Source organism: Myotis yumanensis, unplaced genomic scaffold, assembly GCF_028538775.1.
Source record: "Myotis yumanensis isolate MYYU_CA2020_CCGP unplaced genomic scaffold, mMyoYum1.0.hap1 SCAF_4, whole genome shotgun sequence".
NCBI lineage: Eukaryota > Metazoa > Chordata > Mammalia > Chiroptera > Vespertilionidae > Myotis > Myotis yumanensis.
The window spans coordinates 42,176,666-42,193,406 of NW_027223755.1; the positions used below are offsets into that span (position 1 = coordinate 42,176,666).

At 39.2% G+C, this 16,741-nt stretch overlaps 1 protein-coding gene across 1 annotated transcript in view; it reads right to left on the reverse strand.

Annotated features, from left to right (window-relative positions):
- Window positions 1–811: 811 nt before the first annotated feature.
- Window positions 812–16,741, reverse strand: part of DMGDH (dimethylglycine dehydrogenase) — a 53,750-nt gene continuing 37,820 nt past the window's right edge. Inside the window, exons 15-16 of the mRNA XM_070412237.1 lie at window positions 6,970–7,104; window positions 812–1,376 (exon numbers count right to left, since the gene is read on the reverse strand). Of these exons, the coding sequence (XP_070268338.1) occupies window positions 1,161–1,376; window positions 6,970–7,104 (351 nt within the window). The 3' untranslated portion in view covers window positions 812–1,160. The remainder of the gene's footprint in view (window positions 1,377–6,969; window positions 7,105–16,741) is intronic.

Here is a 16,741-nt window from a genome sequence, read left to right on the forward strand (position 1 = left end):
AGAGAAATAAATGGCATGTTGAGGTGTTCTAATATATAATTACTGTTATGAAACATTTAAAATGCAAACTTGACACCTTTTCAAAACTTGCAAGAAATTATTTGAAAATGTGTAATAATTACAGAATCTTATCACGCTTCATATTCAGCTTTTTTGAATACCTAAGAAAAGTTCAATAAATGTGTAACAAGTATATAATAAATTATAAATGATCAACTACCTTTTATAAAAAATGTGACTTACTCAGTCAACTAAAGCCAAATAATTTCAAGAAGTATATCAAAGATGCATTTCTAAATGAATTTGTTTTCTTGCTGTACACAACTTTTAAGCTCTTGTTTGACCTGATTTGTCAAATACTTTGTGAAATGATATTCAGAACAGCACAGAGTGATGTCAACTTACATTAATTCTTTCCCAAAGAGAAGTGTTCAGTATTCAAACTGTGTTTGTACGGACACAACCTACTTATATTTCAGCTTCATTTCAGAAGGTTTACAAGTATCACTTCATTTGAAAGACTGTTCATTTTTTTGCAATTTCTCTTCTAAAACAACCTTTAAAAGGACAATAATAATGTCCCATAAAGCTGCTTTCCGGGAAGTTATCAAGAAAATAAATATTTCAGAGAACTGCATAAAATGTTATATATTAATATTAAATTATACTATTTTCAACAAAGATATATTATGAGAAATTAAAATTATTCCTTATCAACTAAGAAAATATTTCTCAATGCAGTAAATCCATTAACAGTATTGCATTTGTTTTTATGTAAAACATAATTTATTAATTTGTTTTCATCTAATAAAAACCATATGTATATGTTCCTAAAATTCTTCTAATTCTTTTAATTCTGTTGTAACAATGATTGTATATTAATTAGCAAATGCCAAGATATTTTACTGATTGAATTTTATAAGAAACAATATAGGATAATAAAAATGGTCATTTCCAATTTCTTCATTTGAAACAACAATGGCAAGCACTAATCAATTATTCTATCTTGCTGAGGAAACAGGAGAAAGATTTTAAGATTCTAAATCTGGATTTTGATGATTTTGAAATGAATCCTTGGTTTCCTGTTCCCACAAATCAATTATAACTTTGAGTACAGTCATGTAGCAACCATAATTCAGTTGACTGCTGAAGGGTCTTTTTCAAATTTTGTCCTTTCCACCTTTTTTCTGAAGTCGGTTTCTGGTTGGTTCCGTCAATACCAAGGGTTCTTGAATGATGATTGCTGGGTAATGTTTGCCTAGTAGTTCAACTTCCACTTGTTGTCCCACCTTACTCAGCTCTACGGGGACGTATGCAAAAGCCAGGCTCTTCTGGATGCTGTAACTGTAGCTTCCAGAGGTCGTGTTGCCAACCACCTGAAAAACAAGACCCAGCGATCTTCAGCAGCCGGGTCACAGCTCTGCGCTCCCCTCCCGATGGAAACACGTTATAGACTCAACTCACAAATAAGTCTGTGGGCATAACACCAGGAGGAGAACTCACTGTTTTGAGAAAAATTAATGAAAATGTACAAATTCTGAAAAATAATTCTCAAAGTATATGTCTATATTACTTGGACATTTTTTATTTTTAAATAATAACATCTAGTGTTTTAATGCCTGGCAGTATTTTGCTCGTTTCATGCCAAGAAATCTAATAGGAAGAAGAATTTAAATTATTGCCATACTGTTTGATAATAGAAGAGAATTTTTTAAAAGTTTAAATGAAAATTCTCTTCTAGTATCAAACAGTATGGCAATAATAAATAAATGGGGGAAAAATCTAAAAACCCAAATGCAAACTTAGTTAACTATCCCTGAGGGGGTTCAGAAAACGTGCGCAAAATGGTGCTCAATTAAACTACTTATTAATATATAGTCAATGGGCTCTAGTCGGTTGCTCAGTGATTAGAGCATTGGCCCATGGATTGAAGAGTTTTGGGTTCGAGTCCAGTCAAGGGTACATACCTTGTTTGCAGGCTCGATCTCTGGCCCCAGTCAGGGCACATTCGGGAGGCAACCAATCAATGTGTCTCTCTTACATCAATGTTTCTCTGTCTCTCCCTCTCCTTTCCCTCTCTCTAAAAGTCAATGGAAAAAATATCCTCGGGTGAGGATTAATTAAAAAACAAAAACCAAACAATTATCTCTCTCTCTCTCTCTCTCTCTCTCTATATATATATATATAATTTTGAGTACAGTCAAAATGTCCCTATTTTGTTCACTGCAGCATCCCTAGAATATTGCTGGCACATTCTGTATATATATATTATATATATATATATATATAGAGAGAGAGAGAGAGAGAGAGAGAGAGAGAGAGTCAATGGGTAGTGAATATTCCTTATGACTTACAACTAGCATTTAACAATTCCAGGCAATTGCTAGGCACTTAAATAAATGTTAACTTTTACCCTCTCTAGCTCTACTCTGTATATTCTAGAGAACTAGCAGAGGCCTAGTTCCAGCCTCGTCAAGGAATTAACAGAGATACAAGAAAATATAACACGAAATCAAGACTGTCAACATAATGAAGCCAGGATTTGTTCTACACTTTCAAGGCGGTGAAACTAGATAGGTCGAGATGGAGGATGACAACTTTTCAGGATGAGTGGAGACATAGTGTTAGGCAGGAACAATCCAAATTAAGGAGGATGAAACATGATAACTTGGGAAGGCAAAACAGAACAATACTGGACAAGGAATCAAACTCAGGAGAGGAAAACAAAGCTTTAAGCTACAAAATAAAGAAATAAATCTATAAAACAATCCTGATTAGAAGATAAGAAGATTAGTGGAAACCAGATCTAAAGGAAAGGTTGAAAGGGAAGGAAAAGCAGATTAAAATGTAAATACATATGTCAGGTTAAAATGCCACATTTAAAAATGTAAAAGGAAGACAATAAAAGCAAAACCTGGTTTACAGCCCTGCTCCACACAGCTTCTCCTGGCTGCACACATGCACGAATCCTCCAGCCTCCCAGCCCAGCCCAGAGGGCTGGTGACCCCAAACATTCATGGACGTGCATCAGCCTGGTGGTCGTTCAGCTGCCATCGCAAGGAACCCACTAGTCAACCGTCTTATGATAGTGTATCTAGTCTTTTAGATGCTACACTTTTATGACCTTAAATATAGACTCCTATCTCTGCAGCCCTGGTTGTTAACTATCTCGTTGAAATCCCAAATCAGAAGCTCTCCATATCATTTCCCAACTTGTTATGGTGAGAACTGCTTGGTTAAAAAGAAACAAACAAACAAACAAACAAACAAACATCAATGTATTCGTTAGTAAAGGCTTCTCTCTTGCAGATTATTAACTGCCCAAGTATTGCTGAGAGAACACACATTTTCTCCTTTAGATCATAGATAAGTGATCTAAGACAGCCATCTGGGTCAGGGAGGTTGGAGTTTTAATCACTGCTTTTTGAAAGTCTTTCTTGGTAACTTCGGTTTCACTTCCCAGTCTGTAAACAGAGATCTGTGTCTGGATTCTTCAGAAAGTTAGCCTGACTTGCTTGGGCGTCTTAAGAAAACAGGAAGAGGCCTGGGCAAGTCTCTTGGCCAAATCCCCTAACTCACGGGGACAAAACCCCACAATCACTCTGAGACTGTGTACACCATTTCCTCAGGACTTCCTAGCTCTTAAAATCCCAGCAGTGATTTCTGCATTAGTAAGTTAAAGAAATAGTATATTTATTTTGTGAATGCTATTTAAAGACATTTATCAAATGCTTTGCTTTCTGCTACTTTCATTTCTCCTTTAATTTCTCTCTAACCGAGGAGTTAGTAGCCCAGAGTATTTTAGAAGTCTGGCCTTTCCTTTTATCCTATTACTAAACAGCCAGGAAAAGATTTTATTCTAGCATACATCTTATGTTGTTTCTACCTTAAAATCCTCCAGATTCAATTAAATTCATTGCTTGGTTTTTATCAGCAATTCCCAAGAACAACCTGCCCACACCCTCTGCCTAGGACACACTCACTCTCATATTCTTTTGAAATCAAACACTGGCCTCCTTTTTACCAATGTGAACAAGCCTCATTTATTTTTACCCTTTTCTCATTCTTCTCTTATGAATCTTGAAGACACCTCTAACTGACATAGAGAAGATAACATGGTAAATGGTCTTTGAAAGCGGTCACATAATTTAAACTGGATGCTATATTGTAGTGTTTTTGCTGCATTTTAGTTTATGAATAATGAAAAATATGACTTTCTAAATTCTCAAACTTACTTCTCCATAAACTTCTTCTTCAAAACTTACTTACCAGAAAAGCTGCTTTTATAACTAATGAAACCCCTTCCCATTCCCAACTTTGGGCCTTAATTTTTTAAAAAATAAACCTTATTTAAAATTATAATCCCCCTGTCCAGCACTGCCCATCTCCCAGTTGGGCTTTATTTTCCCTCAGGGTACTAATCACTCTCTGACATGCCACTTATTTAATATATTATGTTCATTGTCTCTCTCTCCTTCCCCTGGAATCTAAACTCCATATCATTCTTGCCTATTTTGTTCACTGCAGCATCCCTAGAATATTGCTGGCACATAGTAAACACTTGATTAAAACTTGCTAAGTACATGACTTCATCTCTACCCTATCTCTCTAAGTGGAAATATTTGCAAGAATGGAATGGCAAATACCAAAGGCTGTAAAAGTCCAGACAAAGTTGGGAAGTAAAAAGCAAAAACGATTTCATATCATTCTAGAGTACAAAGAGGATCAAAGAGGGTGGTCCGTGACCCTGTTAAGCACCAAAGAGCAGACAAATGATACCAGGAAATTTAAGAGATATGTTATCAATAAAGGATCCTATAAGTAGATTAAGCAGAGGGCATACAGTAGGAAAGATGCACAGTAGAGCATGTAAACTCAGTGCACAGATTTGGCAAAGGAAGATTCAAAATCGAACTTGGGCTCCCCAAGGTTTCCTCCCCGCGCCCCACCCCCGCTTTGAGATAAAATTAACATGTGACATTGTGTAAATTTAGGGTACAGGTGTCCAGGTGTTTTTTTTTTACTTTAACTTGGGTATCATATTTAAGATGGCTAACAGTCTGATTGAAACTGGAGGAAGAGCCTATTAGGAAAAGAGGGCTGGCAAAGACGTTTAGAACAGAAAGAGGAAGGGGAAGCAGTGAGGAAAGAGTAGGAATGGTTCAAACAGAAGAACAAACTCAGCATAATTCTAGGTGAGGGGCTTAAGAAAGAGCTTGAGATCTGAGAAAAGTCTGTTGGCTTCATAGTGTCTAATAACATCCACCTGCTACTCAGATTACAAGAGCTGTGGGTATATAATTAGTGCTGCAGAGTATACAGTGGGACATCAGCAGAGGCAGAGAAGAGTAAATTGGGGTATTCAGCGTGGCTTAGAATACAGGATAAGCAATTCAAGGACCAACTATACCTGGGTCAGAAATCAGCTCCATCAATCACGAGCTGTGTAACCTCAGGCAACTTACTTCACCTCTCTGAGCCCCAAAGCCTCATCAAAATGATCAGCCTCATTAAAATGAAGATGATCATAGGTATCTGGGAAGGGTGTGGTAAAATCAGATTGGAGAGGACATAAAAGACATCCAGCACATAGTAGGGACTCTGTAGATGTTAGTTCTATGTCCAACTGACCCACACCCCAGTCCATGCCCATTTCTTTAGTAATCCAAAGGCCGATATTTGATCCCACTGCCTTCCCCACCTCCAGTGCTCTTTTTTCCCTGAAAAGATGGGGGAAATGGAAACAAATATTAAGTAGGCTGCAGTGCATGGGAAAAAACCCAGGCATGGGCTCTCTTAGATGTGGGTATTGGCCAGGCAGACACTGTTCAATAGGGACGAGTTGTTTAAGTGAAGGCCCTGTGTCCGCCCCTTGGTCTAAGCTGAGTTACCTCCATCTGCCTGGTAACACCGGCAAAATCTTGAGCCAAATTGGGTTTTACAAATAGTCATCAAAGTGGTGGAAATGAAGACTTTCAGTGAGTTACCTGATTTTACTGAAGAAAGGATGAAATGTAACATTCCAAAGTGAAAAGAAGGTAATTTTACTCTTCCTGAAGAGCCAAGTGGTTTCTACTATCTACTTTACTTTATAATGTTCTACCCTTTATTGTCATAGAAGCTTTCATTTGGAATTTTTTTTCTGCTAATGTGATAAGGTTAGAATTGCCTTCTTCTGAAAGAAGCTAAGTCAGAATGCCAAATTCTTTATATAAAACTAGAGGCCCGGTGCATGAATTCATGCACCAGTGGGGTCCCTTGGCCTGACCTGTGGGATCAGACTGAAACCAGCTCTCTGATATCCCCCGAAGGGTCCTGGATTGTGAGAGGGTGCAGGCCAGGCCGAGGGGCCCTGCAGGTGCACGATCAGGGCTGGGGAGGGATGCGTGAGGTTGACCAGCTGGGGAGGGACTGTGGGAGGGCTCCAGGTTGTGTCTGGCCCATCTCGCTCAGTCCTGATCAGCCGGACCCCAGCAGCAAGCTAACCTATCAGCTGGAGCGTCTGCCCCCTGGTGGTCAGTGCACATCATAGCAACTGGTTGAGCAGCCTTAGCATATCATTAGCATATTATGCTTTGATTGGCTGAACAGCCAACCGGACGACCGGACACTTAGCGTATTAGGCTTTTATTATGTAGGATTTATCTCTTGAATTCACAAATAGGGATGTGGCAAACAAGTAGATGACTTTACCCTCTAAATCATACCTTCCTCATTGTGTAATGTATTTCACGTTCTTGGGTTTATTTTCTTTAATCAAAGCATATGAATTTTATGTTTTCAAAAATGCGTAGCATTTTGTTTTTCTTTCAGTTAATTGATTTGTTTCTCAAATGTCAGCTGAGAAATCAAGTGTATCGTCTCTCAGAGAGATAAATAAATTGCAAAAGCTCTAAAAGGAAACAGACAAGGAGAGTTTCCCTTGTAGAAAAGCCACATGGCCCCTGCATCGAGGGCCTCGGCACTCACCTTGCCCTTGTGCCAGATGCTTTCATTTCCCTCCGGATCCACATCGTCCGTGGCCAAGGTGAGGCAGACCAGTCTCCGTTTCAGTCCCTCGGCTTTAATCTGTTTCAGTGCTTGCTTTCCTATGAAGTCTGCTGGCTGCAGAAACCCAAGATAATGATGATGAATGAATGCTCAGACGCTGTGACAAGGTTAGAGATGCAAGCATTTAAATTTGTCTTTGCTATTTTCTCACCAATTACACATTCAATAAAAATACAGATTGGATCAGATGTCTAGACAAATATTTCTTAGTCCTCAAATGACAATATCAGCCACCTATTCCTTCTGAATAAGTTAGACTTAAGGGTACTAACTTGTGATAACAATTTTACCAGAATCACTAGGCAGAAAAACATAAGGTGTGATATTGCGATGGTGGGTTATGAAAGTGACCCTTGTACCTAATGGCTTTAGATGGTGGTCCTGGCTGGCAGCGAGCAAAGCCCTCCTCAGTTTCTACATGCAGTAAGCCTTTACAAGAAGGAAATTCACTTTTTGAAATGTGATGCCAAAAACAACTGCAAAATGCTTCACGTCTTCTCCTTCTTTGGAATAATGGTCTGGGGAACGTATTAACCTATTGGATTGTACTCATTAACTCATCTTGGAAATTTGTCAGACACAAAATTAGACACAGACATTTTGTTCAAAGAGCTTATTCTCTAACATTGAGCTTTTCCACCTTTTGTTTCTCCTTCCATGCAACACATGACAGATGACATTCCTATTCCTGACACATCCCTCTGGGCACACTCAGGGTTATTCCCAATGCAAGGCGAGTGAGTGAGAGTGACATTGTTCCAGGGATAACCTTGAATCCAATCTTATATGTGAAAAAAAAAAAGAGTAGGAATCATGCAAACTTCAGGACTTTTACATCTATTAATAACACCTTACAACAAACAGGTGAGCAATGACTCCTCAGTGGAGACACTTAGCAAATAAAGGAGATACAATTCTATCCAACCAGAAGGCCAGGTAAGTGTGAGAAAACAGTCAGGGGCTAAGAGCAGGAAGAGTGCAAAGGATGGAACGCTGGGGTGAAGAGTCCACATTAAATGTGCTCAAACAAGCATCTCCTGTCTTATGGGGAAACGGGGAATTTGTGACATACAAATCACATCTCTATGGATGAGATTTAATTAGAGTTACAATGTGGAAAATGAAATTCTCAAAAACAATTCTCATATACAAACTTACTACTCTCAAAAGAAAAGACAGGGAACAACGACTTAAATTTTTTCATTGGCCAAAGAAGAGAGGAAACAACATTTCATGCCAAAAATGTCCTCTGCACTCTTAAATTTAAGATTTTAAGAGAGCTGTACAAATCCAACATTTAGAATCTATGCAGCTCTTCCTGCACACCAACCATTTTGGGTTGGGTGCAGTAAGTCCCCTTAACCTCTCGGTTAAGCAGCGGCAGGGTCCGCACACACTGCCTGAGACTCCAGTTCCGCCCTGTACTAACTCAGAACTTCTAGGACAGGACAACAAGATATGATTTCTATGGATATTGCAACTTTAAATTGCTGACCTGCACTGGAAGCTGGAGAAAGTTTACATTGGCCAAGGTTAAAATAATTGCAAAATGAAAGCCCAGTTCTTTCCCCTTTCCCAGTGTGATCCAGATGGTGAGAACCAATCATAAAGCTGCATTATGAAACCAGAGAAAATTTCAAAGAAGACTATTCCCCATGTTATTTAAGACAGGAGTGCTAGGGGAAAACAAAACAAACCCATAGGAAGAGCTTGATTCGTTTGAATTCATGTGTAGGAAAAATTTATGATTCAAGTCATAACAAACCAATGTTCATTATAGTTCAAACTTGGATATCTAAACACAGAAAGAACTCAATAACAACAGCAACACGTTTTTTTCTATCTCTTTAAAAGAAGACTTAGATGACAAGGTGTGCTTTTTAGAGTTCCTGTATGGCCTCACACTTTGTGTGGAAAAGCTCTTACAATAATAAGAGAGGCTAATGCACGCTACATAATATGATTTATGGAGTGCCAGGAGATGGAGGAGGAGGAGGAAAAGGAGGAGGAAGGGGAAGAGGAGGAGGAGGAGAATTGTTGTTGTTTCTTTGTCTCCTGTTATGAAATCTGAATCTTTACTGTTAGAGATTCACTTAGATCTTAAAAGTTTGGCGTCTTCCTGAGTCCCTAGTAAATAATTTTAATTATTTATTCAACTGTTATTATTGCCCTGCTATGTTTCATATACTGTGTCAGGCACGGGGTATTTGGAGCTAAGTAGAACATGGTCTCATAGTTTCTGGGAGGCCCTGCTAAGATGTGACCTCTTCCCTCCACATCGTAACAGGCCAGGTCTTGAAATGATCTGTGTCTCCTTAGTTTTTGAAAAATTTATCTTTACTGTTGACAGTTACTGATGCCCCCCCCCCCTTTTTTGTTTCAATACATCAGAGGAAAGGAGAACAGTTTGAGATTACGGGAAACATGGTAGAACAGGATATATTATAGCATACAAATCAGCTACACCAGTTTGAAACAAGACTCAATGCTGGTTCCGTTTGTTCAGTGGGAGTGTAAAAATCACAGCATTTTATAAATTTAAGACAAGAATGTCTAATGTGTGAAGGCAGAAATGCAAACAAGCAGATGCTATGATAAGGGTCTGTACAATGGGGGCTCGGGAAAGTGTGATCGCCCGGCCAGCATGGCTCAGTGGTTGAGCATTGACCTGTGAACCAGGTGGTCACCGTTAGATTCCCAGTCGGGGCACATGCTCAGGTTGTAACTTAATCCCCAGTGTGGGGTGTGCAGGAGGCAGCCAATCAATGATTCTCTCTCATCATTGATGTTTCTATCTCTCTCACCCTTCCTCTCTGAAATAAATTAAAATTACATATATATATATATATATATATATATATAATTTATTTTTTTTTAAAGAGTATGATCAGTTCTGGGGTGGGAGAGTGGGGCTAGGGTAGCATTCTATCAGTAACAATTTTGTAGAAGAAGTAGTTTGAACTGAATTGTTAAAGATGAGATTTCATAATGGCTATTATTTGCATAGCCTTTCCTAAAAGTCCTTGCACTTACATTATAATTTGATCTTCACAAGAACCCATAGATGGTGGATTTGGGGTCTAAGTAAATGAACTTGGCCAAAGAAATCAACAAACTGGTTAAGAATGAAGTTGTCAAAAGTCCCAGCTCTATTATTTTCATCTACTATGAGGTCCTCCACGCTGCCACTTAAGCCAATACCTGCTACACCTTTGGGGGGGGCTGTGAGAAAGTTGGCCACAACCAGAGCTTTCAGAAATGGGTCCATTTGGGGGTGCTGGATGAGAGCTGTTGGGGCAGGTGCTAAGGGGTTGAAGGGAATGAGATGCATTGGAAGGGTCGTGTAACTCAATTTTTGCCAAATTCATAATTTTACCCAAGTCTAAGCAGGGACATAAGGTATCAACTAATCACAAAAAATAGGAAAAGGGGAGACAACCCCAGAATACTCATTTTAGAAGAGAAAAATTGAAGTAATAAGCAATAAAAAAGAAATAATAATAGTTACAATTTATTAGGTACTTGCTATGTGCTAGAGCTAGACACTGTGCTAGTTGTACCCTGAGGGTTGTACATTCACGAGCTCATTTAATCCTCATGATGTTCCTATGAGAGAGACAGTTTTACCCCAGTTTATGGAAGAGAAAGGCCCAGCAAAGTTAACGTTCACTTACATGGCAACATAACTCAGCACCTTTAGATTTCATCCATATACTAGAGGCCCAATGCATGAAATTTGTGCACGGGGTGGGGGAGGAGAAGGGGTCCCCTCAGCCCAGCCTGCACCCTCTCCAATCTGGGACCCCTCGGGGGAGTTCCGACTGCTGGTTTAGGCCCAATCCCTCTGGAATATCCCTCTCACAATCTGGAACCACTGGCTCCTAACTGCTCACCTGCCTGCCTGCCTGCCTGATCACCCCTCACTGTCCCCCCTCCCCCCCGCCAGCCTGGTCACCCCTAACTGCCCCCCCCCACCCCACCAGCCTGGTTGCCCCACATAGCCTGCTGTTCGGTCGTTTGGTCGCCCCTCACTAACCCCCGTGCCGGCCTGGTCGCCCCACGCAGCCTGCTGCTCAGTCGTTTGGTCAGCCCTCACTAACCCCCCTGCTGGCCTGGTCGCCCCACGCAGCCTGTTCAGTTGTCCGTTTGGTTGCGACGGTTACTTAGATAGATAAATACTATATAGATAGATATTTTATTAATGACTGTACCTGGAGACTATCATAGGCAGACACAGCTGATATAAATACTCAAAAGAATATTTCTGTTAAATTATTCCTAGGTAGCCCAAACCTATTTTGAAATATATTCACTACACAATAATATTTTTGTATTACATAAAAGGATTTGAAAATACCCTGAAGGTTAATACTAATGAAATTTGACATCTACATCTACATATCCCTGAATTAGGAAGTGATCTTGCCAGCAATATTATTCTCAGACATGGATGAAAACAATACTGTAATAAACAAGAAAAATCTAATTAAATATAAGGAACACACACTTATAACACAGAGAAGAAGGGACACCTGCCTCTCGAGACAAGTCTCCCTCCCAAGCTAACCTGGTGCCCAACGGGAAGATTTAAAGTAGGGCAATGGCATTTCATTCTCATTTTACAGGGCTTTCCTCCCAAGGAAATTATTAATTATGAGTGAGAGAGGAAAATATGTCTGAAAGTAAGTGCTGTGATTGAATCTGGTGCTTTCAAGATGACCCGAGAACAGAAATACATTTCTTTAATGAGTCACTGCCAAATTAATTATATAAATAGCTATTCAAGTCTTTGTGAAACATAAATTTCTAGGGCACTGAGACTAGAGCTTAAAAATAGCTTTGGCTTGACTTTTTAATTTAACAATTTTTAAAAAATATATATTTTATTGATTTCAGAGAAGAAGGGAAAGGGAGAGAGAGCTAAAAACATCAATGATGAGAGAAAATCAGTGACCAGGTGTCTCCTGTACACCCCCTATTGGGGATGGAGCCCCAAATCAGGGCATGTGCCCTCACCAGGAATCAAACCATGACCTTCTGGTAGATAAGTTGAGGCTCAACCACTGAGCCACACCAGCCGGGCCTGTATTTGTCTTTCTTTTTTTAAAAAAATGTATTTTATTGATTTTTTACAGCGAGGAAGGGAGAGGGACAGAGAGTTAGAAATATCGATGAGAGAGAAGCATCGGTCAGCTGCCTCCTGCACACCCCCTACTGGGGATGTGCCTGCAACCAAGGTACATGCCCTTGATCGGAATCGAACCTGGGACTCTTCAGTCCCCAGGCCGATGCTCTATCCAGTGAGCCAAACCGGCCAGGGCTGTATTTGTCTTTCTTGATACTAATACCATACTGTCTTCATTACTGTAGCTTAAATCAGGTTTAGTGATAGTCCTGAAACTTTGTTTTTCAAAGTTGTTTTAGCTATTTTATGTCCTTTGAATTTGACAAAGGAGGCAAGAACATATAATGGGATAAAGATAATCTATTAAACAAAAGGTGTTAGAAAAAAGTTAGATACATGCAAAAAAAAAAAAAAAAAAAGCTAGACCACCTTCTTACACCATATATAAGAATAAACTCAAAATGGATTAAAGACTTAAATGTTAGACTTAAAACCATAAAAATTCTAGAAGAAAACATAGCAGTAAATCTCTGACCTTTCTCATTGCAATATTTTTTCTGATTTATCGCCTAGGGCAAGGGAAACAAACAAAATAAACAAATGAGACTACACCTAACTAAAAAGTTTTTGCACAGCAAAGGAAACCATTAACAAAATGAAAAGACAGCCCACTGAATGGAAGAACATGCTCACCAATGACACATCTGATGAGGGGTTAATATCCAAAATTTATAAAAAATTTATAAAACTCAACACCAAAAAACCAAACAAACAGACAATCCAATTAAAAAATGGGGAAAGGGCCCTGACCGGTTGGGCTCGGTGGATAGAGTGTCAGTCTGCAGACTGAGGGGTCCCAGGTTCGATTCCGGTCAAGGGCATGTACCTTGGTTGCGGGCACATCCCCAGTAGGGTGTGTGCAGGAGGCAGCTGGTCGATGTTTCTCTCTCATCGATGTTTCTAACTCTCTGTCCCTCTCCTTTCCTCTCTGTAAAAAATAAATAAAATATATTTTTTTAAAAATGGGGAAAGGACTTGAATAGACACTTCTCCAAAGAGGACATACCAATGGCCAATAGACATATGTAAAGATGCTTAATGTCACTAATCATCAGAGAAATGCAAATTAAAATCACAATGAAATACCACCTCATACCTGTCAGATGGTTATCATCAATAAATCAACAAACAACAAATGTTGGCAAGGATGTGGAGAAAAGGAAACCCTCGTGCACAGTTGGTGGGAATGCAGCCTGGTTGCAGCCACTCTGGGAAGCAGTATGGAGTTTCCTCAAAAAATTAAAAATGGAACTGCCTTATGACCCAGCAATTCCACTTTTGGCAATGTACCGGAAGAAACCCAAAACACGAATTAGAAAGAATATATGCACCCCTATGTTCACTGTACCACTATTTACAATAGCCAAGATTTGGAAGCAGACCTAGTGCCATCAATAGATGAGTGGATAAAAAAGCTGGAATACTACTCATCCATAAAAAAGAAAGAAATCTTACCCTTTACGACAACATAGGTGGTCCTGGAAAGTATAATGCTAAGTGAAATAAGCCAGTCAGAGAAACACAAGTACCATACGATGCCATTTATATGTAGAATCTAATGAACAAAATAAACTAACAAAAAAAATAGAAACAGACTCATAGATACAGAGAACAGACTGACAGCTGTCAGAGGGGTGGGAAACTGGAGGACTAGGTGAAAAAGGTGAAGGGTTTAAGCAAATTAATTTTAAAAATAAAAACAAAAGAATGCTCTGATGAACATAGTGTGCAGAATGCTGGTAGCCTCTTTGCAATATCACTACAATATAATTCCATTTACTGGGGGAGCACGGTGGCAAATATAGTTTGCAAGTAGGAAAAAAATCATCATATGATTTAAAAGAATCATACTCCCAATGATTCTAATACACAGTCAAGACTGAGAGGCACTGAAAATTTTCTGCCTCCTCAATTCCTACCACTACTTACCTAAAATATCCCCAACAGAGTTGGGTACTTTTACCACTAAAGCATATTAAAAATTTCTTTCTAACCTGTTGTCTGTCAACATGATTTATTTCCACTTTGATGTTTTTTAAAGTGCTAATATTTATTGAATTCTTAGGAATGTAGTAGGGCTAGTGATAAGCTCTTTGCTACTATATCGGTTTTTATTTTATTCTGCTTCATAAATAATTATGCTTTAAATAATTTTTCTACAAAGAGAGACCCTGCATTTTCTATAATCAACATTATCTTCTAACTTGTGATTAATATATATTACATTTCACTCCATTTCTCTGGTTAGAAACCCAAGACAGGAAAAGACAGGGAGAGAAAGAAGGGGGTGGGGGATTTTATAGAAAAAATATTCTGATCTGCTTAAACACGTTACACTTAGTACTTGATTCTCTGTGACTCTTGGCTGAGGCTCTCTGGAAATGGACAAAGATTCAGTAATTCCAAAAGGAAAATTCCAAGAATACATATGACTCCCCTTTAAGGCGGCTGATGAATGCATTTGCTCTTGATGAATGCATTTTTTCATTTCCAAGTTAAAACACACACACACACACACACACACACACACACACACACACACACCTTTTTCCCCCTAAAGTAACTTCCTTTGGAACAAATTCCAATACCAGTAAGAACAATAGTATGAGTTGTTTCAGCTACAGGGGTTTTAGCTGAGGAGATTTAAAAGTCCATACAAGCATTCTTTATTTTCACCTGCATCACAGTTCTGGTTAACGCTTCCTGCCCAGGCCCTGTGCTCACCCTCCACAAGATGGCACTGTTTTGCTCAGCTGAACTCCTGCGGGCCATACCGTATTTTCACAATTAATGTTAAGAATGTTTCCTACAGCATTAGTTCCTGAAACACCATGTGTTTCAAGCTTCACAAGATCTGAGAGCACCCAGGAGTTATAGCTGTAACTTTCAGACCTGTGGCCTACCAAGGGGTTTAATAAATGAAACTTCATAGTAAATGTTGGCCAGATGAATGAATTGTGTGCACATGTTTACCTACTTCAGTTAAGCCAATGCCATGGGGGAACTGAAGCTCAAACAACTCTAAGAAGGAAGGAAGGCAAGTACCATCACACCATCTTCCTTGGCCATCCAAGATTTCTTCCATATTCCATTTTTCTTTCCCTACCTTTGTACTAATTTGACAAGAATTCAGTTCACTCTAATGAAGCCTAATGATCCATCTCCTCGGTCACCTATTTTCCTTCTTAAAATGGGCAAAGCAGCTATTCTGATCCTACCATCAAACACAGAATTTGTTATAACAAAACCATGACATTTAATTAATGAAGTGTAGTTCATGCAAATTCTATGATATATGTTCCCAGAAAAAGGAATTCCTGGGCAGTTATGCAAGGCTGATACAGTCTTTATGGGAAAGGACCTTGCTGGGAAAAGTGATGGGTGAGAAAGCACAACAGTGAGGTCAGAGCTCAACCTGGGCTGACCCTACTGACAGCATGTAGTTCTCTTTGCCTCTCTGGCTTTAGTGTCCTCGTCCTCAAATAAGGAAGTGGAACTGAGGGATCTTCAGAGGCCCTCCCACTGGGACATCTCTACATTTTTCTCATTATTATGGCTTATACGGTCCTTGTGTAAATGCTTAAGGGCCAAGCAGGGAATTCTCCAGGGAGGCATACCTGGTTTTATTGCTGTTTGCTATATTGTGCTTCATTGATATTGTGTTTTTACACATGGAAGGCAAGACTCTGTACCAGCGGAAAGATTACAACTTGCTCTACTGCAATACTCGAGTATCGAGACCTTGCCTTCCATGTGTAAAAACAAACAAACAAAACCCCAAAACCACAACATCTGTGAAATGCAATAAAGTAAACAGCAATAAAATCAAGTATGTAGGATCTAAACAAAGTTGATTCAACCTATTCATCTGTTTAGAAATGAGCAAACATCAATATGGCCAGGGTGATACCCACTGTCCACCTGAATCAACATAATTGAAGAAGACGGGCTCCGGGAGGCCCAGGTCCTTGTGCTGCATGGGCCGTCACCCAATGAAAGCATCAGAAATGACCTTTGTGACACCAGAATAGCAGCAACAATTCAGAAATCATAAAAACACACCGTACACCAAAATCATTAACTGTTAAACTAACTTAGTTCTGAGCTGGGCTTTGGTTATTGAAATAATTTTAGAGGAACTAATAAATATGCAATCCACACCTGCTTATAACCATAAAGGAATTACTAAAAACCCATTTTCAATACGAAGAGATAATTTATCTGTGCCTTATTCCCAAACAATAATACCCAAACACTGGAGTAAAAGAGAGAGTGATCTGTTTATCTAATGGTGACCAACAACGGAACTTTAGTGCTTTCAAGAGCCAGGCCATTTTTATTATTATTTTAAATTCTGTGAGCAGAGGAGCAATCTGCTGCTAAGGTCTGCTTAAATTCCAAACACCTGCTTTCTCTGGTCTGGAGGCAGATGGTAAGTCATAAAAATAAAAGTCAAGTGGAATATGCACAGAAAGAGAGTCCCTTTAAAACCCGTTAGGAGGAGGC